Source organism: Parus major, chromosome 12, assembly GCF_001522545.3.
Source record: "Parus major isolate Abel chromosome 12, Parus_major1.1, whole genome shotgun sequence".
Taxonomy (NCBI): domain Eukaryota; kingdom Metazoa; phylum Chordata; class Aves; order Passeriformes; family Paridae; genus Parus; species Parus major.
Genome location: NC_031781.1, coordinates 8,189,498 through 8,211,747, shown reverse-complemented (window position 1 = coordinate 8,211,747; position 22,250 = coordinate 8,189,498). Strand labels below are relative to the sequence as shown.

General features: G+C 37.2%; 2 protein-coding genes across 2 annotated transcripts in view; both read left to right on the top strand.

Moving 5' to 3' along the window:
- DNAH12 (dynein axonemal heavy chain 12) overlaps positions 1-13,137 on the top strand; it is a 58,335-nt gene extending 45,198 nt beyond the window's left edge. The window contains exons 58-74 of the mRNA XM_015641060.3: positions 45-237; positions 672-844; positions 1,347-1,487; positions 2,623-2,781; positions 3,785-3,929; positions 4,742-4,892; positions 5,134-5,387; positions 5,935-6,075; positions 6,856-6,993; positions 7,855-8,088; positions 8,485-8,670; positions 9,189-9,292; positions 10,016-10,220; positions 10,402-10,539; positions 11,015-11,106; positions 11,343-11,410; positions 12,231-13,137. Coding sequence (XP_015496546.1) covers positions 45-237; positions 672-844; positions 1,347-1,487; positions 2,623-2,781; positions 3,785-3,929; positions 4,742-4,892; positions 5,134-5,387; positions 5,935-6,075; positions 6,856-6,993; positions 7,855-8,088; positions 8,485-8,670; positions 9,189-9,292; positions 10,016-10,220; positions 10,402-10,539; positions 11,015-11,106; positions 11,343-11,410; positions 12,231-12,421 — 2,713 coding nt within the window. The 3' untranslated portion in view covers positions 12,422-13,137. The remainder of the gene's footprint in view (positions 1-44; positions 238-671; positions 845-1,346; positions 1,488-2,622; positions 2,782-3,784; positions 3,930-4,741; positions 4,893-5,133; positions 5,388-5,934; positions 6,076-6,855; positions 6,994-7,854; positions 8,089-8,484; positions 8,671-9,188; positions 9,293-10,015; positions 10,221-10,401; positions 10,540-11,014; positions 11,107-11,342; positions 11,411-12,230) is intronic.
- Positions 13,138-13,216: 79 nt separating this feature from the next.
- On the top strand, positions 13,217-22,119 carry ASB14 (ankyrin repeat and SOCS box containing 14). The gene is made up of 10 exons (XM_033517386.1): positions 13,217-13,558; positions 14,245-14,399; positions 14,938-14,993; positions 15,361-15,492; positions 15,584-15,742; positions 17,491-17,736; positions 18,422-18,593; positions 19,475-20,018; positions 20,800-20,953; positions 21,048-22,119. The coding sequence occupies exons 2-10, from the start codon at positions 14,272-14,274 to the stop codon at positions 21,239-21,241; spliced, it is 1,785 nt and encodes a 594-aa protein (XP_033373277.1). The 5' UTR covers positions 13,217-13,558; positions 14,245-14,271; the 3' UTR covers positions 21,242-22,119.
- The last annotated feature ends 131 nt before the right edge of the window (positions 22,120-22,250 follow it).

Here is a 22,250-nt window from a genome sequence, read left to right as displayed (position 1 = left end):
GATGAGCATTGAGTGATTTTGGTTTTTGTGCTTTTCTTCATTAGGCCAGATTTAGAAGAGGAAAGGAATGCTCTCATTGTTCAGTCTGCAGCCAACAAAAAGAATTTACAAGAAATTGAGAAGAAAATTTTAGAAACTTTAGAGTCATCTGAAGGTGATATTCTGGAAGATGAGACTGCCATCCAGGTCTTGGATTCTGCCAAAGTCATGGCTAATGAGATCACAAGAAAACAGCAGGTAAGAAGTGTATAAGTGTGCTTCCCTCAATAATACTGAGAAATTGAATCTTAAAATTTGCAGCCAACAGAAGGTCTCTGATTTGGATGCAGAGCACAAAGAGCAAATTCTGGACTTGGGAAATGGGAAGAGAAATAAAATTGTATCTGTTCTAGAATCTTCACTGGTAGTTTATTCAGTCTTTAAAATGTTTTAAAGTATGTGTATCTGTAGTGCAGGTAAATAGATCAGGCAGTACTGGGGTAGGGCCAAGTGCTTGTTTTACCTACTGGGTGGTGCCTTCTGCAGCAGAAAAGTTGCATTTCTCTGGTGTTACTGTGCTGTATGGAACTACTTTGGTAATGTTATTAAACAGAAATAATGTTATTAAGCAGAGTATTGAGAGTATTGAGACTATTGAAAGGTGTTGTTTCTCCCCTGCCATTGGTGTGTAGATTGCAGAGAAGACAGAGCTGAAGATCGCGGAGTCGCGGGAGGCGTACCGGCCCGTGGCACAGCACTCGGCCGTGCTGTTCTTCAGCATCGCAGACCTGGCCAACATTGACCCCATGTACCAGTACTCCCTCAGCTGGTTTGTCAGCCTCTACATCAGCTCCATTCATGACAGGTAAAGAGGGTCTGTCTGCAGAAAATAAGGGGGTTTCATTCTCTTCTTATGAATAATTTTCTTCATTTGGAAACAGTTTGCCTCCTTAAATGCAGGCTTTTGAAGGAAAATAGGATTTATTAATGAATTAATTGCTCTTTTTAGTTGCTATTAAAACAAGTGGTGAACTGTAAGCATGTGCTGTATTTAAGTATTTTTAAGAATGTGACTTAGTGTGAAGTCAGGTCCTGAAATAAGCTCTATTTTGAAGACTGAGTGCCACCACTTAACTGTGGCAAATTGATTTCTGCTTATTATTTTGCTTGGGAGTTCTAAAAGTGCTACAGTCTTTTTAAAAAGACAGGGAGTATAGTTGAAATTTTGGGGGAACTGGCACATAAGTCCCTTGTGGAGCCTGTAGATCAAATATAAATCCTCTGCAACCCTAAATAGAGGAGATATCATAACAGATTGTACATGCTATTCAATTTGAAGTCTCAGTTTAACACTTTTTTCTTTTTAGTAATAAATCCAAAATTTTGAAGAAGCGACTTCAGTATCTGAATGACCACTTCACCTACAATCTGTACTGCCAAGTCTGTCGTTCACTGTTTGAAACAGACAAGCTGCTCTTCTCGTTTTTGCTGTGTTGTAATCTGCTCATGTAAGCTCATTTTTGTGAAGTCTCTTACCAACAGAAACTAATGATTTTATCATGGAAGCAGGTACTGCTGAGATGGAATGTTCTTGTGCACACTGATAATAATGCCTTTGGAGTAAGGTCATGAATACTTCGGGCTAAGATGTGTAGTATTAACAAATGGAACAGTATGCAAGTGCACGTATCACTACTACCGGACACGTTATGAAAAAGAAATGTGTGCCCATTTGTCAATGGTTTTGTCAATGATAAATCTATCTTTAAAGGATCTGGGTAGTGTTACATAGCATCCTTATGTCAAACCAATTGCTGTTATTTATGAAAACATTTTAGAATGAAAATTTAGGCAGTAATGTGTAATGCCAACAACTTCTAGATTCTTGTCTTAGTTTTTCATTCTTTCTCTTCTCTGTCTGTTACCCTTTCGCATAACATCATGAGATTTCAGATGCAGTCTTCTCCTTTACACCAGCTTTTTAGTTTTCTTCTAATTTTGTGTGAATACATTATGAAAGGAATGATATGTTCAAAATTACACATCCATAATGTGCATAATTAATTGCAGTGCGTACTCATCTGTACATGGATGTTCTTCTTGGGCCAATTTGTAAGGTTACTGCGATTGCAGAACACATTGCTTTCTGCAAAGCCTTTAAGAATCAGGAATAATTGCACAGTACAAAAAAAAAAAAAAAAAGAAAAAGCAGGTGTTAGGTGTTAGGAATAAGTTCTTCAGTTCTTCACCAAAAGCATTGTCAAGCACTGGAAAAGGCTGTTCAGGGAAGTGGTGGAATCACCATCCCTGAAGGGATTTAAAAGCTATGTAGATGTGGCACTGCAGGGCTGTTGTTAGTGATAGCTTGGCAGTACTGAGTTAGTGGTTGGACTTGATCTTAAAGGTCTTTTCCAGCCTAAACAATAAATTGATTCTAAGATTCACCTCTTGAAACCCTTACTTTAGTCTTAATCAGACATTTTTAGCATGCAGTTTTTTAATAATAAATAATATTGAGATCTGATTCTAGCTCTTACTGAAGTAGAAACATTCCTCAAGGTCAGTGAAGTGTAATTAATTTAAAATGACTTTATATTATGTAAAATTGTATCTCAATTACTGATTGGGGTTTTTTTTATATAGGGCTAATAATGAAATAGAACATCAAGAATTTATGTTCTTACTTACTGGAGGTGTGGGGCTCAAGAATATGCACAAGAATCCAGATCCATCTTGGCTATCAGATAAGAGCTGGGATGAATTATGTCGTGCAAGTGAATTCCCAGCTCTGGAAAGACTGAGGTATGGTGAAATACTGATGTGAATTGGCTTGAATTAGTTTTGACCAATACATATGTAACATGCTGAAAGAAACATTTGTTATGTTTTCCAAATCAGTGCTAGATTGCAATTGTGATTAAATCAGCCCCCTATTTTCATTGTTGTGTTTGCTTTACTTACTCCAATCAGTCAGCTCACTAATTATAATATTATTATGAAAACTATTTTTTCTAAATTCTTTAAGGCATTGCCTGGAGAAACTTTTCTTTTGAAATGTGTTCATGGTAGAGAAACAGTGTTTTGAGGGTTCAGTGAAAGCTAGAGATGGTACATGTCGCAGAATTCCACTGCAGTTCTGGGGAAGGAATTTTTCTAAGTCAACTCTACTCTCCTGAACTCAGTATAATTTTGCCTTCAGTTTAAATAGAATTTAACACTAAATTGTGGAGACAGCATGGCTGTACAACACTTCCATAAATTAGCTGAGTACAACTACTTGTAGCATTTGTATCTGAGTGCAGTAACACTGCTCTCTTGGAAGAAGTTCTCTGAGGTTGTTTTGTGTTTTAGCCCCTTTGGCATTTTAGTAGCAATGAGAGCAGGATGATGCTGCCTTTACATAACCTGAGAGTTGTCCCATTGCCTGGGACATACTCTGCATGCTGTGTGGAGAATGATTCTTTTCCTCTAGTTGAATTTCTTGGTAATTTTCTTCAGTTCAAGTATGGTGTTTTCCTGAAATAGTGGAGGCAGAAAATTCACACAGACCTATGAAGTTCCAAGCTGGCTGGAGTAACAGACAGAACCTATTGTCAATTTGAAACCTTTTAGGTGGATTCCCTCCTCAGCAGCATAGTGGGAAGAGATTTTTCACCATTCAGCACAGAGAAACTCAACTGTGGGATTATTTTCTGATGTAGATATGAAGTGTCTTAAATGACAATACAAGGTAATTTGCCTTTGATAAACATTAAAAAAAAAAAAGACTCCAGGTATTTATAGTACTTGTGTTTTTTTTCTCTAGGAGTCATGTCTCTGAAAATATGGGTGAATGGCAAAAAATGTACGATAGCAAAGAGCCTCACAACTTTCCATTACCAGAAGAGTTTAATGATACATTAACTGAATTACAGAAGATGATAATTCTTCGGTGCTTAAGACCAGACAAGGTAAAATGATCTGTTACAGAGTGCTTTTTAGACTGTCCCATGCCTTGTAGCATAGTTTGCCCTGTCTGTTCTTCATCAAATTTATTAAGAAAGTAAATGCTGTTCTTATTTTTCAAGTGACCAATACAAACACCACAAGTATCAGCTGAAATCTATCTTTCTGATGTGATTTGATGAATCTTTTGAAGGATTCTCATTGTTCTAGTTCTCTTGAGGTATTTTTTCACAGCTAGGCTGTTTCTTGGTGCACCCAGTATATTCAAGAACAGGATATATTAGCCTGGAAAAAAAATACACAGGGTATCTAATACCATGTGCTTTCAAGCAAATGATTTTTAAGACAAAAAGAGATAAAATATGTTGATTCAAATGACCAAGATGAACTTTAATCAAATTCTGCCTTTGGTGCACTTAACAAATTGTATTGCATTTTCTTCAGAAATTATCAGTGTTAGAATTTAAGGCATATTGCAATTGCTTCTTTGAATTAATTAAAAATAATTACATTAATATTTCCTAAGGGAGAATGTGCTTGTCTTCCACATCAGGAAAAGCTTGAATCACAGGCTTAATGTTATTTAATATTATTTTTATGAGGTATGCTATTCTTTATTTTCTAAAAATATTATTATTCTCTTGTAAGATGTCAGCAAGAGGTGAAACCTTTTCTTCCAGATCATTCTGCAAGACTGGTCTCAAATCTCTGCAAATCAGAGAAGCGTCTGCAGGCTTGGGAATTTGGCATAAAAGACAGTGTCAGCTCTGCAGTTATGTCTATGTTAATGGCTTATATTTACTTTCTTTTTGACCAGATTGGTCCAGCTATAACAATATTTGTTACTGAGAAACTGGGGAAGAAATTTGTAGAGCCACCGCCTTTTGATCTAGCAAAAAGTTACTTGGATTCAACTGCTACAGTCCCTTTAATATTTGTGCTATCTCCAGGAGCAGATCCCATGTCTAGTAAGTATACACACAGAGAGAGAATGGGGACCTCAAATTCCCCTTCAATACACAGTGAGGATTATTTTACACTTTCTGCAGGTAGATTTGAGTGCATTAAGTCAGACTGGTAGAATTCCGTGTCCCTTCAAAATGGGAATTTGTATGTACATGTAAACAAAACAGAAGTTTTACTGTATTTTTTTTTTACATAACTTCTTTTTAATGTATGAGTGCTAAAATCTTATGCTTTCTGTTCAAGGCCTCTTGAAACTGGCAAATGACAGAGAGATGGTAGGAGATAAGTTTCAGTCCATCTCATTAGGACAAGGACAAGGACCAATAGCTACAAAAATGATTGAAACAGCAATGGAAGAAGGAACATGGGTTTGTTTACAAAATTGTCATTTAGCTGTCTCCTGGATGCCAGTGCTGGAGAAAATATGTGAGGAGCTTAACAGTGAAAAATGTCATCCAGAATTCAGACTTTGGCTTACAAGTTACCCTTCACCAAAGGTATATGCATTGTGCCATTATCTCTGTTTAGGGAAAAGGAAAGTTGAGGGCATTTTAGGGAAGTTTTTGTATACCTGAATGAGCTGATAATGCAAAACTTCTCTGAAATTAAATGAGGCTTTCAAGAGGTAATTTAATCAAGAAAGAACATTTGAAAAATAATTATAAACATGATAATATCAAGCTTCCTTTGTAATATTTTGATACTCTGGTGTGCAATATTTTGTGTACTACTCAATGGAACTGCAAGCTGTCAGCATATATGATTAATAAGGGTTTTTTCGTTCCTACGTAAATTCAAAAATTTAATCTTGCATTTTATTTGTGAAGTGTTGAATACCAAGAAAACATTTTAAAATACAGGTTTGTTTTTTACAGCAGAGTCTTATTTTCTTGAAGATTTTGAGATTTTTATAAGCTGTTGACCTTTAAAATGTAATTTCTTGTAGATAGTTGTTTATGTAAAAAACACAGAATAATTGTGTATTGTTAATATAGAATCTATTCCATGCTTTCTGAATGCAGTTTTTCTATTTTTTCTTTCTAGTTTCCAGTAACCATTCTGCAGAATGGAGTGAAGATGACAAATGAACCTCCTACTGGTCTCCGGTTAAACCTACTTCAGTCATTTCTTTCTGATCCTATTTCTGATCCTGAATTCTTTGCTGGATGCCCTGGAAAGGAGCTGGTAATGTGCCAATGTCTTGAGAAGTTTTTGGGCTTTGGGGGTTTTTGATCCACAGATATATTGATTTCTTCCCAGTGAATTATTACTAGCTAAAATTTATACTGTGGTTGTGAATTTAAGTTTTGCAGTGATAATTAGTTAAGAATTACCTCTACCAAGTAATTTAATGTAGCAATATTTTAAATGGTTTCTTGGGCTTTATTAAATCATTTACATGCTACACACACATAGTACAAAATGTACATGGACTCTGAACATTGATTAGAAGGGCATGTCTGTCATTGTAGAGATGATAAGCACTGAGACCTTTTCTTGCTACCAGGGACCAAGTACTGCAGTGCCTTTATATCTTATTGATTCCTGAACAACTTAGCTAATCATTGCCTCTGAAGGAAGTGAAAAACAGTGGGATCAGAGATAGGAGTTATCAATATACATAGGTGTGACTATACCTAAGGACTTGCTTAAAAAATACATTTGGATTTTTTGTTTATCTAATGAATCTTAGAACTAAATATCTGTCACTGCTGGAATTCTTATGAAGTCATTTGCCCTATACATTAAAGAATATCATGGTACTTGAGGAACTGGCTAAATGTGCTTGCATATGTGGCACTGTGTGTACACAAGGCAAAAACCACAAGGTACTTAGTGGTGGCCTGGATTTATACCTGGGTGGAGAGTGGTAATGCAAGGTGTTCACTACACAGGTTGCACACTACCATGAGCTTATAGACTAGTTAATAATACTTTTTTTTTTTTTATTTTATTTTCTCAAAGGTATGGGAGAAGCTACTCTTTGGGGTTTGTTTCTTCCATGCTCTTGTTCAGGAGAGAAGGAAGTTTGGGCCCCTTGGTTGGAATATACCCTATGGATTTAATGAATCCGACTTGCGAATCAGTATCAGACAGTTGCAGGTAAAATCATGGGTTACCTCCTGAACTCTGATCTTGCAAAGCACGGCTGGGAATCACAGGGAGCAATACACTGAAGTTACCTCAAATGTTCATAGATATTCAGGACTTCAGCTGTAAAGGCAAGGAATGTCAATCATATAATAAATATTTTCAAAATTACAAATGGCAGAGAAAGTTTAGATTTCTTCAGACATATGGAATATAATGAATATATGTAAGTATTATCAAAGTTTAATTTAAGAGCTCACTATATTTTAAGTAGTACATGTCAATGACAGTCACCATATTAGGGTGGTTAGTAGGAGGAAATTTTTTTTACATGTATACTGGTTGTTAACAGAACATCAGACTATTCTCCTTCCCCAAGATGAGATGGTGAGCACTACTTGACCTTGAACCTTTTATTGGCACTCTGTAGAAAAGTCAAGAGAGTTAAAACTGAATTACAGAAGTTCAGGCTGATGATTTGAAAAAGAGAAATTAATGAATGAGATTGGAGGAAAACTAAAAGATAAATTAATTGAAACACATGTTTATTTCTGGTGCAGAAAAGGATTAATTTACAAAGTTTGAACTGGATAACCATCCCCTTGTAAATAATTCAAGAATGTCTAGGATGACTGAGTAATTTTGATATTCATAAGAGGCTTTTACTCTTAACTAGTCTTGATTTTAAACAATCATTTTTACCTGAAAATAAGATTTCAGAATTTGAATTTCCAGGATTTCTTCCACCTAGGAAGAAAACTCCATAAACTGCAGCTTACACATGCTATGGCTTCCAGCCTTTTAGTCTGTTAGGTCACTCTGCTGTTTAGCAGATACTGCAAGTCTCTGGAATTGCTCTTCTTTCTGTTTCAGTTATTCATCAATGAGTATAACCATGTTCCTTTTGAAGCTGTTTCTTACCTGACTGGTGAGTGTAACTATGGAGGTCGAGTGACAGATGACTGGGACAGACGTTTGCTGCTGACAATGCTGGATGACTTCTACAACCCAGATATAATTGAAAATCCTCGTTACACTTTTTCTCCCAGTGGCAACTACCATGCTCCACCCAAAGGCACATATGAGGAGTACATTGAGTTTATTAAGGTAAAAAATAGCAGCAAGATTTTGCAGTTACAATAATGTGCTAAGAAATCAATCCTTCAAGGCTTAAAGAGGTAGTTTTGCATCACAATTAATTGTGTGCTCAGGTTCTTGCATGGCATCCTTGTATGATCCTTGCCATTATCTCAGATTTTTGGAGAGGGGATCAGTAAGTAGATAGGAGGATGTGTAGCATAGATAATTGAGAATTCTTTGGAAATTACTTTCTTTATGAGAGGTGGTGACTATCACCAGTAATTCTGTCTGCAAGTACCTGCCACTAAGGTCCTCACTCACCTGCAGTTGAAGTCAGTGGTAGTTTTTCACTTGACTTCTTAGAGAGACCTTGTACCAGATTCTTCCTACTTTGTCACTCAGACTTTTTTTATTTTGTTCTAGAATCTTCCTTTTACTCAGCATCCAGAGGTATTTGGCTTGCATGAAAATGTGGATATTGCTAAAGACCTTCAGCAAACTAAGACCATCTTTGAATCTCTGCTTTTAACACAAGGAGGAGGCACTCAGGGAACTTCTGCAGGTGGTGACAGCACTCTTTATGCAATTGCAGATGATATTCTCAGCAAGGTACTGTATATACAAATTACTTCAATTTATCTTTTTACAAAGCAGAAATTCCTTAACTAGAATCTTCAGTGTAAAGTAGATTTCATGTTGAAAGAAAAGCATTCTGAAAGGAATTTAGTGCAATGTAAAAGTAAGAATTTGTATGGCTGTAACAGACCACAGCTGTTTCAGCTGAAAGAAATTTTATTAAATAGGCAGAAGACAGAACAAAGAGAGAAAACAGAGCAAAGAGAACTTGAAAGAACAGTCAATTAATATACATGAACAAATTTAAATTAATAAATAGAAACATATCAATAACTTTTCATTATATTAAAAATTCTAGGTGTTTTTTTTTTAAATGAACATTAAAATCTCCCAAATTTTTATTTAGATTGAACTACTGAATCCTGTATTGCTAAGATTGTAATCAGAAAGTTTAGTGGTTTCTATTGCTCTGCAATTTTCACATTTGCACACCTTTAATATAAAATCATAATGATATATGGAATGATTTCCAAATGTGTTGTCTTTTACAGCTTCCAAAGGATTTTGACATTGAAAGTTGCCTGATTAAATATCCTGTGAAATATGAAGAGAGTATGAACACTGTGCTGGTGCAAGAAATGGAAAGATTTAACAAGTAAGAACATTCTAATTTATTAAATTTACCAGAAATCATTCCATTTGCAGAAAAATATTTCTTGAAAATCATATTCTGTAAGCCATGTGGTGTGTGAAATGTTTTTTTCATTCCCTTCTAATTGCCTGCAGTGATATCTGCAGTCCAAACACACCCTTGCTCCTTGTGGAGAGTCAGTGCAGGATAGATGTCAGGAAAAATGAAGTGGCAAAATTAACAGAAAGAGAAAAGAAGGGAGTATGAGGGAAAGGGAAAAGGGAATGAAAACAATATATGTGTATATATATATGTAAACTTTACCTTCCCTTTCACCATCTTTACCCTCATATTATTTTATTTTCCTCATATTTCTGACCTGTAGGGTAAAGGAGTTAGAAACTCTACATGCACAGTTATAGTTTATGGAGTGTTTTCTGTAATGGAGATATTTCTGTTAATTTCTTAATTTTCTCATGTGTTTCTGTTTGAATTTTTTTCCCCTTTTTCTGATGCTTTTTCCCTATGCCTAATTTTCACAGTCTTAAGTAAATCACACTAATGCACAAATCCATAACTTTACAGACATGGCTTATTCTGCAGATATCTATATAGATAAAGAAAGCTATAAAAGTTCTATAGATGCCTTCATAATCCTCTTCTTTTACTTGATTTCCAATGACATAGTCATGTTTAACGAATCACATGCAGAATGTATGAAAATTGTTTGGTTTTTTTTAATTCTAGTTTAATCCGAACTATTCGCATTACACTAATTAACCTGAAGAAAGCCATTAAAGGACTGGTTGTTATGGATGCTAACCTGGAGGCTCTGTCTGGCAGTCTCCTTGTTGGAAAAGTTCCTGAGAAGTGGGCACAGCATTCATACCCGAGTCTAAAACCCTTAGGGAGCTATGTTGTCGATTTGCTAGCAAGGCTGAAGTTTCTACAGGTAATGTACAAGTGGCAGTGCTGCCAACTGTTCAATCTATTTTTCCATATAATTTGTCTTTATTGGGAAAGGAGTGATAGGCTTTGTTTAGATTTTCTGACTACAGTTCTGTAGAAAATAGTCAAAGATTATGTGATTACTCTCTTTCTGATTGTTCAATGTATTGCTTTCCTCTCTCCAGGACTGGTATGAATTAGGGAAGCCTGCTGTTTTTTGGCTGTCAGGATTCTATTTTACCCAAGCTTTCCTAACTGGAGCCATGCAAAACTATGCTAGGAAGCACAGGATCCCTATTGACCTTCTAGGATATGAATTTGAGGTAAGGATAAACTATAAATTAGTATTTTATTAATCTGAGTCCAGATGTTGTGGTGAGATAAATAAATCCTGTCTGGAAGGTTCATTTTGCAACTGACAGCAGTCTGAAGACATATTTGGTAAGAGTGGCAGGCTAAACTGACTGCTGTAGAAGAGGAATTCTCAAAGTGATTAAAAGTAATTCTATCACTGGACACAGAACTCCACTCAAGAAAACAGCATATCTATCTGGTGTATATTTTTCTGTGTGATTAAAGCCTCATTTGATAATGTACAAGAAGGTAATTAACAAGCCCCAAGAAATCTGCTGTCTCTACAGATATATATAAGAGTATCATTGAAAGGAAACCTTACTATATTATTCTCCACTACTCTATTATAGTTTGGTTTCTTCTGAAAATTGGCAATTGGCATAATAGCTCAAAAAGCCAAGAACTGTGAGAGTTAAATGACTTGGAACAACTTATTTCCTACAGGTTATTCCTCAGGATACTGCAGATACTGCACCAGAGGACGGTGTTTATATCCACGGATTATTTTTAGACGGAGCTCGCTGGGACAGGACCAAGTCAGTAGCCAAGTGTTTTACTGTGGTTCTGGAAAGCTTTTTTCATTGCTCAAACAAGACTGGTTTAAATAATTTAAGTGATAATTTTCATATTATTAAAATAGCACACCAAATTAAGTAAATTAAGTACTCTTTCATGCATGGAAAGTGGGGAAGAAAAAACAAACAACAACCAAAAAACACCCACCAAACTCCCTCAAGCCACAAATAATTACTTTGTTGCTTTCTCTCTCCAGGGGAATGTTAACTGAGCAGTTTCCCAAAGTGCTCTTTGATGCCATGCCGATCATTTGGATAAAGCCAAGTGAGTATGATTTCTCTGATGTGTGAGCTATTCAACAAGAAATTGCAACAGTGGTTTCCTTTTTTTACTGAAGATCACTGAAGAGAACTTTTGACTGACTTACAGGAACTAATTGTTTTACCTTATGTGATTTAGCAGGGTTTGCTCAGGTTATTTTAAGCTCTTTGATAGCTGTCTTTCCTACTAGTAAGAGAATTTTCACAACTCTTGTTTCCTTTGATTGAGAAGAGTAAATCCCTGTTTTTATTTATGCTCAAAATCAGGACTTACTACTGCAACTGCTGCAACTGAAGTGTTAGCAAATAGGCAGTATTAAAATTTGCCACTTTTCTGCCTGTGCCTTCTCTTGAGTTTGGATGACTTTGTTCAGACCTGCATGATTTTATGCTTTGCACAAGTTCCATGCAAGCAGTCTGGGAGTACAAAGAGTTCCTGCAGAGTTCTGTCCTTGGATCTCAGATGACTTGAATTGCAGTTAGGTTCTCTGGCAACTAGACCAGACTGGTAGAGCTGTGAAAAACTCATGTATAAGCTATGTATTAACTAGGTAACTATTCAGATTTTAATGTGTCTTTGAGTATTATAAATAATAAATAGAATAAAATTTAGCTCAATTAGTTGGATTTAAGAACAAAACAAACCACACAAGAAAACACAACAGGAAGAAGCTGGATAATTTTACTCTGTTGCTCACAAAACTATTTTGCATTTTTATTGGCCTTTAAAGATGTTACTGTAAATAGTTAACATTTGCATGTAGATTATGTGTCTACCAATAGACCTGCTGAGTGTAATGCATTATTTTGGGTTTTTTTTGAAGCTATAAAATCAGACATAAAGAAGTCTAATGCCTATGTTTGCCCACTCTACAAGACAAGCGAGCGCAAAGGGGTCCTGTCCACCACTGGGCATTCCACAAACTTCGTCATTGCTTTGAGGCTCAACACAGACCAGCCAGTCCAGCACTGGATCAAGAGAGGTGTGGCCTTGCTGTGCCAGCTGGATGACTGACTGTGGACAGCTCACACACAGACTTCACCTTGTTCTCTTTGCTGCCTTACAGAAGACGTGGAACTCAGTGTGTAAAAGAAACATCTGGAGGTTTTTGTACTGTAAGAGGACATACAAATACATTCTGACCCTTAATACTTTTGTATTAAGTATGTATTATTATTATGGCACTCTTTACAATCTGTAAGAAATACAATTAGGATTTTAGCCCTTGGTGATATGATTAAAATGTGAACATCTTTTTTGTGCATTAGTTGAATATCACAAAACATATTTTCATGGGAAATGAAAGTAGTCTGCATTTTCTGAGGGAAGCATTACAGGTAATAAACTTGATTCTGCACTTTTGTTTTCTTTAAAAATAATTTAAATCAATTATTCAAGCATTCTTTCCACATCTCCTCTAGCAAAGAGCTGTTTCCACCTTGCATTCAGATACAGCCATCATCTGTTCTGTGTATGGATCCCTCCATAAAATACAGTAGGAATAACTGAAGCACATAAAGGTCTCACTCCGTCCTACCATCACTATTACAACTGTGTCTCTCATTTCCCCATTATTGGGTGTTGAACCAGTGTAAGTCTGTTTCTCTGAAATTGCTTTTCCCTTTAAGAATTCTATTTTTCAATTGCTTTTCTATTTATATTAATGTGAATTATAATCAAGCAATCAGGAACATGTAATAATTTTAATAGAGTTTTTGCTTGATTATTTGTTTGGTCTAGTTTGCTTTTATTGTTTCAGGGTTTTTTTCCTGCTGTCTCACTCTTAAGAAAGCTCCTAAGACCACTTTTAGTTTGCTCTCCTAGGACAGCACTAAAGAATTTTCTTTTTACTGCATAATACTTACTGCTATAATTCTGAAATTTTTATTCTGAAAATCAAAAGTGTTTTTACAAGGAAACTGGACCTTTAATTCCTTCTTTTGTTGGTGCCACTTATCAGGTCAGATTATTAAACATAACTGACGTGTGTGAAAGAAGCGTGGAGAAAGTCCCAGAGTATCTTATGATCGGGTATTTATAGTGAGCTATTAATGGACATGGGCTCTGCAGAGGTTGCTTACAATCCTGAAAATGTCACTTTCAACTTAATAATCACTTCTTCAAAGGCTGAGATTTTCCCTCTTTCAGAAGGTGAGGAAACCCAGTATATTTTTCTCAATTCATAGGAAAATTAGTAGTATTTTTAGGAAAAAAAATATTCTAGACTTAAAATATTTCTGTCCTCATTGAGCCATAGTAAAATCAATTACTAACAGTTTCTTGCTATGCATGTTGCTAATATATTTCTCTTTTTTGCTGCATATGCAATTACAGAACAAGGCCTTGCAATCACACATTAGGTGGGTCAGGTAACAAATTAAATGATGCAGATATGCTGTGAATTACTGCTGCCTAACTTTAAGATGTTTCTAGAATTATTCCAAACTTTGTAGTTGGCATATTGACAACCTCATTGAATTTTCTGTGCTAATTCATTTTGCCAAGTTATTTATTAGCTTTCAGTTTTATTTATTAATTTTATTTTACCTTGCCTTGTAGTTTTGTTTTGTTTTATCAGGCCAGCTCTCTTGAAAGACAGAAGTGGAAGTTTTGGTAAGGTAAAACTGATGAGAGGTTTGAGCCTAACAGAACATCTGAGATCTTGAATATGCTAAGAGAAGCATGACTGCTAAAGCATCTAACAGTGCATAGTCATTTATTTTAAACTATGTTTCATTTCTCTTCATACTGACACAGTGATTGCTATTTCTATTATTCCAGTTCTAACCTGAAGATTTAACGTCTGCTTCTAATTTAAAAGCAGTGTTTCCCTACAGAAGTGATCCATGTTGTGCTGATTTGCCATGAATAATTCTGTGTATATGGTCGATGGTGATTCTGATGAGGAAATCCATACCCAGCAAGCTATTCAGGAAAGCTTACAAGACAGGCATAAATTTGAAACAAGTGGCAGTGCAACAGAGGTTGAAAGGTAATAAGTTACAATTATTTCTATTTTGGGTGTTTTCTTGGTATTATTGTAAGCATTTAGCAGACCTGATTTTCCTTTGTAACTCTGTATGTTGTATTGTACTAACCTTGTCTCATGGATACTGGAAAGCACTTCTAGCTCACTTGTTCTGAGTTCTCCCTGAAAAAGTGTACCTGTTTCCTGGAAAACATGGAATGTATGAGACTTTCAGGTGATGTTTTACATCAATATGTAAATGAGTATAAGGCTTTGTGAAGAAGATAAGTAGGTGATGTAAAAGTAGATTTGTATGGGAGCTTCCCCTCATTCTAGCATTTAATTGTTGGCCTTTGTATAAAAAATTCAGTATTTACAGTGTCAGGGAAAGACCAACAAAAAAAGTGTTTTAATGTGTTAAACCTTCACAAAACCAATGTAACTTAGAGAAATTTAACATATTGTCTAAATTAGAGTATTTAAAGTCAGGTTTATATATCTGTTATATTATAGCTTCACGTGAATTTTTATTTGTAGTTTTATTCTTGTTCTCTTTCTGCAGTTTCCAGAATACTGCAAGTAAAGAACATGAACAGATCATTGCAGCAATTCGGACAGTTAAGTACAAATACACCACACTAAGCCTACACCCCTGGGAATGGCTGAGCAATGCCTACATTTTAGGGGTTTGATCACCTGATTTAAGTGCAGCTTTTCTTTATGTAGTCTTGGGAGAAGTAAAGGAAGTAAATACAAGACATCCAGTAGCTAACTTACTAGATAGGACCATGGAAGTGGGATGGGTTCAAGCATCACCCCCTTCAGATATTCCAGTGCTTCATCTCCTAAAATTAGGGCAAAACCAGGCCTTTCTTTTAAAATGAGCAAGATACACTGGTGGGATAAATGGCACTCAATGTATTAGTTGCCTGAATTTTGTGTTACAATGAGTAATGGCATATGTGTCTGTGTTAAAATATCACAGGCCAAGAGGAGGCCTTGAAGAAGTTGGTGAGGCACAGTTCTGCTTTTGAAGAAGCAGATCAGCAAGGCTGGCTTCCTGTGCATGAAGCTGCAGCACAGCTAAATAAAAACATCCTTGAAATAACTTTAAAAGGTACAAAGTCCTTCTAGTTTTTCACCAAAAAGTTTTATAAAGTCTGATGAATCATCCAACTTCAAATGTGTTCTGCTTTTCTGCATTTCAGCCTCCCGTGACATTACGTGGGAACAGTCCACTCTAAAAGGGGAAACACCTCTCTTGGTGGCAGTAAGAAGTTGTTTTGTGGACAATGTCCACTTTCTCCTGCTCAATGGCTGCAATCCCAATGTTAAAGATGAAGAGGGAGATTCTCCTTTAGTTATAGGTGAATACTGTTTATAGGGGTGGAGAGGTGAGGGAATGAGGTGAGGATATAGTTATACACTTTAGGTTTCAGTGTGACATATATGATTCAATGCCTAAAATATTTTGCTATAAGTAGAAAAAAATTATTAATCTCACCATTCAATGTGTCTGTCCCTGTCTATTCTTCTCAGATGATAATTAGCTTTCTCCAAGAAGTGCAGAGTGGCATCTTCTGCTTTCCTTGGCATCATTTCTGTAGTGCTGCCAGGCTGTGAGTCCTTCAGTTTCTTCATGCTATTACTGCCTTTCATATCTGCAGGCATACAACATTAATATCCTCTGCCCACGTGGTATCTCCTTCATTACATTAGCCTTTCTTTCTCTAAAACCCATGGTCATTGGTTTTAATTATCCAAAATAATAGCCAAGCAGTCTGGTTTATCTGCAGTATGTAGAGTGCAAAGCAGTGTTTGCCCCTATTTAGACACTGCCAGCATTAGCCCAAGGATGGCAAGTGAAGAAGACAGGCTGACATTCTCAGTTCACTTCTCTTTAGTACTTTGTCATTTAGGAATAAGGTCCCATACCTACCATAGTCCAAGTATAGTCTCATAGCTGCATTCTTTGTGAGAATGCCACTTTAATTTGATTATGCACAAGAACTGTAATTCATTATTTCTAATGAGATAATGATATAAAAAATATTTTGCCAAAAAGCTTTTCAAAATTGTTCTGTGTGCATTTCCTTTGCTTCCCTCAATCTGGGCTATGGTGTCTTCATTCTTATTGAATCCTACCCAAAAATAGGAAAGTATCTTCACATTATTCAACTTCTAAATGAGCACTCTTAAGTTTTTTGGGTGATCCTGTACATTTTTCTGTATTGGAAGAGTGGTTTCTTTTTCAAAACTGTTGTTAAAGGAGGAGAAAAAGGCCTACCATTCATGTGTAGGACCTTCAGTCCATCCTTGTAAAATGGCTGCAGCTTCAAGTCAGGGCCATCTGCTTAAAAAAATGCACAGAACTCCTAGATACTTTTGAAGGACATTAAAATGCACCATCCCCCAAGAAGGGGATGCATGTGATTTATCTAAAGCAGCTGTGTAGGTTACAGATAATGGGACATCACAGTTTCTATCACAGAATGCTGTCACTGATGTTCAGGCAGCTGTGGCACATGAAGCTGCTCAGCCTCATCTGTCCTGCTGAAGGACACTCGCTATCCTGCACAGCCTGGAAGATCAAAGACAGAAAGAGAGAAGGGTGTTGCCTAATCATCCCATCCACTGGAGCTAATGCAAATTTCTCTTTTAAGATCATCGCTGACTTAAGAGTTCAGGCTTATTAAGCTAAGAAGGCATATGAAAGAGTCATTATAAGCTTTGTTTCACATTATGGTAACTGCTCATGGAGATTAAATAGAGCTCTGGTGGCAGCTCCTGAGCACCAAGGCCCTGGGTGTGGTCTCCACCTAGTGGCAAGGAAAGCTGTGTTCTGTTCCATTACCAAATGCAACAGAGAGAAAAAAAATCTACAAACAGAAAAGGAGATTACCATTGAATGATTTATTTGCATACTTAATGCTGTCCTGGAAGCAAAGAACACACTTGTTAATGAGTTAAACCTTTCAGTGTTGGGTGGCATTTCTCATTGCATAAACAGCACTGCCAGGAGCAGCTTTTCTGGGCTGCCACGTAACAGCAGCAACAGTGCACAGAACAGCATTGGATTGCAGCCCTGTCTGACGATTTGATTGTTGTCCTACAGCAATTAAACGTGACTCCTATGACATTGCCTCCTTGTTGCTACGATCTGGTGCCAGAGTGAATTTGCGCTGTGTCCATGAGAGAACTGCTCTGCATGAGGCAGCCAGACTGGGCAGGAGGGATCTGGTACAGCTCCTCCTGGATTCTGGAGCAGATCCTGACCCCCGCAGTGGATATGGGCTCACACCTCTAGCACTGGCTGCACAGATGGGACATACAGAAATTATGGAGCTCTTACTGCAAAAAGGTGAGACTTTATTATAAAGGACCTTTTAGGAAGAGAAGGCTTCAGATATGCCTTCAAAAACAGCAGCAGAAGTAGCTCACCTTATTAGAGAAAATTAAATGCCATCTGCACTAAAAGGTGGTGGTGATGTAGTGAAGGCCTGAAAAATATCAATTTGTACAATATAATAATAATAATATATTAATATTTCAGTGAGTACTTATAATTGTTTTTTAAATGCTCTATTATTTTCTCATGTAGACAGGTTACCCTAGGACATGCTTGACAAGATATTTACTGTGGGGAATTTTACATAATAGTTCATCAGCACTGGAAGTGGATTGCATGAACTGTTTGCATGCTGGGTACTCTCATGTTTACAGTTACACTTGCTTGGTCTTTGTAAAATAAATGAATTGAAATGCATTGTTTGTAAGCCAAAAGCAATTGTTTTGATGAATAAGAAGAAATACCTTTTGTTGGCACAGTTATAGGAATAATTCTTACTGTGCTCAAAGCAATTTGGACCATCTTGTTCCCAGGATTACATAAAACACATCTAAAAATCAAGGCTACAACATAAAGATTTATGCCCACAGTGGTTCCAGTTGGTGGAGAATAGAATTCAAAATACCATGTCACTTGTGGGTTGGAGATATTAATTACAGCTGTGACTAGTGTGAAAACCCTTGCTGCTTCTTCCCAGGTGCAGATGTTCTTTCACAGGCAAAGGACTGTGCTTCTATATTGTTTGAAGCAGCAGGAGGAGGAAATCCAGATTCTGTGAGTCTTTTACTAGAATATGGGGCTGATGCCAATGTACCAAAGCACTCGGGTCATTTGCCAATCCACAGAGCTGCATATAGAGGACACTTTCTGTGAGTTAATATACTTAAAAATCAAATAAGTGACACCAGAAATACTATTTTTACTAATTTTATCTTATTCAAAGCAGGGAGAAAATCTGTAGTTTTGTACAAGTAATTATTTTTGACTGTGTAAATATGTCTGTTCTGTGTCTGAATGTAAGAGACCAGTCAGCATAAAATCTTCATGATTCTAGGATGTGCATCCTGATCCCTGTGGTATTTTTCCATTTGTCACAAGTAGTAACACTGTCTAGTCTGGTGCTGAGGTTCTTGGGACATTGTCACTGTCTGGTTCAATGTCTAATCTCCACCCCATCACAGAAATGTGAATTGTGAACATACTAAATAGACAAAGAGACGTTGAGAGTTAGGGTTATCCCTAAAGATATTTATGCTGAAATCACAACTAACAAATGAGAAACAAGCACCTGAGATTCTTAATTTCTGTATTAATATTTCTGTATATTAATTGTTATATTTAAACTTAGATGTATATATAACATTAAAAATTACATGTATTCATGTTATAATACATATTCTATTAATTCCCTATAGGTTAAGCAATAACACTGTGCTTTCAACATTCAGGAAAAATTTCTATTGAGAAGGAATCATTAATTCCTATAGCAACAAATGGGTTGTTCATGAATAATAGCATAATATAATAATATTTTATGTGTAGTAGGTGTAGAGTCAGTATCCATTGCTGGTTAACAATTTCACTGTTAGCAATTCAAGTCAATGCATGCCATGGTACTGATTTGGTATATTAAGATTATTCTAACAGTCATGATGAATTCTGAAGCCCAACAACCCAGAGAAATTCAAAGATGAGTTAGGTGAACCAAAATGTTTAAGATTCTGAGATGCTTCTATTTTTAATTTTTCAGAGCTCTAAAATATTTAGTTCCAGTGACTGATTTTGCTGCCATTAAAGAAAGTGGGATAAGTCCAGTTCACTCAGCAGCAGCAGGAGCACATCCTCAGTGCCTTGAATTTCTCCTCCAGTCAGGTTTTGATGCCAATTTTATGCTGGCTCAGAGAGTTCGCAAAGGCTACGACGACCACCGGAAATCAGCCCTGTACTTCGCTGTTTCCAACGGGGACATCTGCTCCACACAGCTGCTGCTGAACGCCGGAGCCCTGACTAACCAAGATCCCATCAACTGCCTCCAAATAGCCTTGAGAATGGGCAACTACGAGTTAATGAATCTGCTGCTTCGCCATGGGGCCAACGTCAACTACTTCTGCCGCGTGAACACCACGCATTTCCCATCGGCTCTGCAGTACGCCCTCAAGGATGAGGTCATGCTGAGGATGCTGCTGAGCTACGGCTACGACGTGCACCGCTGCTTCGACTGCCCGTGGGGCAGCGGGGACCACTCCCAGTACGTGACCGACGGCTGGACCTCCACCGTTATCAAAGACACCATGGTACGTGCCACACGCCTTCGGCTGCTCTCCTGCTGCCACCGGCCTTCCTCAAACTAAACGGAAAGGGGCTTAATGCACTGCCAGGAAAAGGAGTTTTGAAGACTGTTTACACATAAAGAGAGGAATAGACAAGGCTTTAAAATTAAACAGGTGTTGTTATGAGGCCTAGTTGATGGAGGTAAATGATAGCGAACAGCAGTTTTAAATGGTGAAAATACAGCTGATGATATGCTAATGATCAGTATGGAGCTGGCTCTCCGGGGCAGTCTTGTTCATGCTGTGAAAGCAGAGATTTGCAGGCTGGCTCTCTGCATTGTCCTGTACTAGAATACCAAGACTGGAAGGCTGTTGAAACGACCCCTGGAGCTGGTGGGATAAGCATGAGCAGAAATCAGCAAACCTAAAGAGATTCCTAGAGACACTCATCAGTGTCATTGTTTTGCAGTTTGTAAAGTCCATTTTAACCTAATAAACCCTTCTTTAACCTATAGATAAGGGGGTGATGCATGCACTGGGCTGGTGGGTCCCCCTATTAAGCACCTGAGTGGTAACACTTCTTTTTAAGTACCAAGTCCCCAGATATACAGCTACTCGAGTTTATTTTTGGATCTAGTACAAAGTAACCATCTCTCAGATTTTAAGATTCTACTAGTGAGGCTTAGGCAAGCTGTGGGAACTTCTAAAACCCTGCTCAAGTAAGTTAACTGTTCTTGTCCTCAGAGACAGAAATAATTTACTGCAGTATTGAGTATTATCCAACTAAACATTTTGTTTCTATCAGTTCTGTGAAGTGATAACCTTGTCCTGGCTGAAGCACGTGTCTGGGAAAGTAGTGCGAGTCATGTTGGATTACGTCGATCACGTTAAGATTTGCTGGAAGCTCGAAGCAGTTCTCAAAGAACAGGAACTCTGGCCAGACATCCACTTCATTTTAAGTAAGTATCTGTTTACATTTTTAATTAAAACAAACTGTTTTGGCATTGGGGCTTTTTTGGTTGGTAGCATTTTAGTTTTGCTTCTCCTTTCTAGCAAATCCTCGCTCTCTGAAGCACCTTTGCCGTCTGAAGATCCGGGCGTGCATGGGCCGGCTGCGTCTCCGCTGTCCTGTCTTCATGACCTTCCTACCCCTGCCAAACTGCTTGAAAGACTACATCCTGTACAAGGAATATGATCTTTATGGACAGGAAAACTTCACAGGGGTCTACAACCTCAACTGTGCATAAGATTAGTCCTGTACTTTGAAGGGAATTTAACGTGGATAAGACTGTTATGCTTTTTTCTTTTGGGATTTTCTCTCCTCTGTATATTAAGGAATGCCAGCATTCTCCCCTCACCCCCTGAAGAAAATGGTGAGACCCCCAAAATGTAAGTATTGGTGATCTCATTCTAAGGATCTCCTGGACTATGACCTATCTGGAAGTTATGGCAACAGCATTTTAAATGCCTAGTGTGACAAGTTAAAGAAGTGTAAAATACAGGGCTGTAAGCCTTGTGTTATGGCTAAGTTAGAGCCTGTCATATCAGATACCACTACCCCCATTCCAGGGTTGAACTCAGGGTTTAGTTAAAGGTCAGGAATTGTACTAAAATCAGGAAGGGAAGTAGTTTTCTCTTGTACTTCTTCCCTTCTCTTGCCAAGTAGTTTTTATTAGTGAAGTCCTACAGTGAAGTTCTGAAGAGCAGTGTAAGCAATTCTTTTCTTCACCCAACAAAGCAATCTTCCATTCTAGGCAATGAACTGGGATTAAGCTTGAGAAACCTCTGCTTATCACAGCAGGTCATGTGAAATACCAATATTTCAACAAGCTGGCACTGCTGAAAGCTGTGTTAGTTTGCAGCTCCTTCTCAGGTACTGATGTCTCATCCACCATGAACTTGGACTATTCTCTCTAGAACTGGGTTTTCCTTACACCGTGCTGTCTAAAGCCATGCTTGCAATTTTTGGAGTTTCTCTCTATAGAGGTGGAGCTTAAACTTTTGGAGCCCTGTCATTTTAGGATGATTTACAGAAGTCTTAGAAAGACCTACAACATGCCTGTTACTTCTAAAAATACTGCAAATGTCAGCTCCTATTTTAGTAAAAAAGAAGTTCATCAACACATTTGGCATTAGTAGTATTTATTCCTTCATAATGAAGTAAGCATAGATTTTTTTTTCTAGTTATACATGCATCTTTATCACAGAAGTTACAGAATTCAAAAGTCTGCTTTTCCCCAGAAAAATCTACAAACC

What these genes read in the sequence shown, in the direction of transcription:
- ASB14 (XM_033517386.1), top strand. Translation starts at nt 14,272, where the DNA reads ATGAATAATTCTGTGTATATGGTCGATGGTGATTCTGATGAGGAAATC. An exon ending in AGTGCAACAGAGGTTGAAAG is followed by an intron (nt 14,400 to 14,937) that starts GTAATAAGTTAC and finishes CTCTTTCTGCAG; the next exon opens with TTTCCAGAATACTGCAAGTA. An exon ending in AGATTCTCCTTTAGTTATAG is followed by an intron (nt 15,743 to 17,490) that starts GTGAATACTGTT and finishes GTTGTCCTACAG; the next exon opens with CAATTAAACGTGACTCCTAT.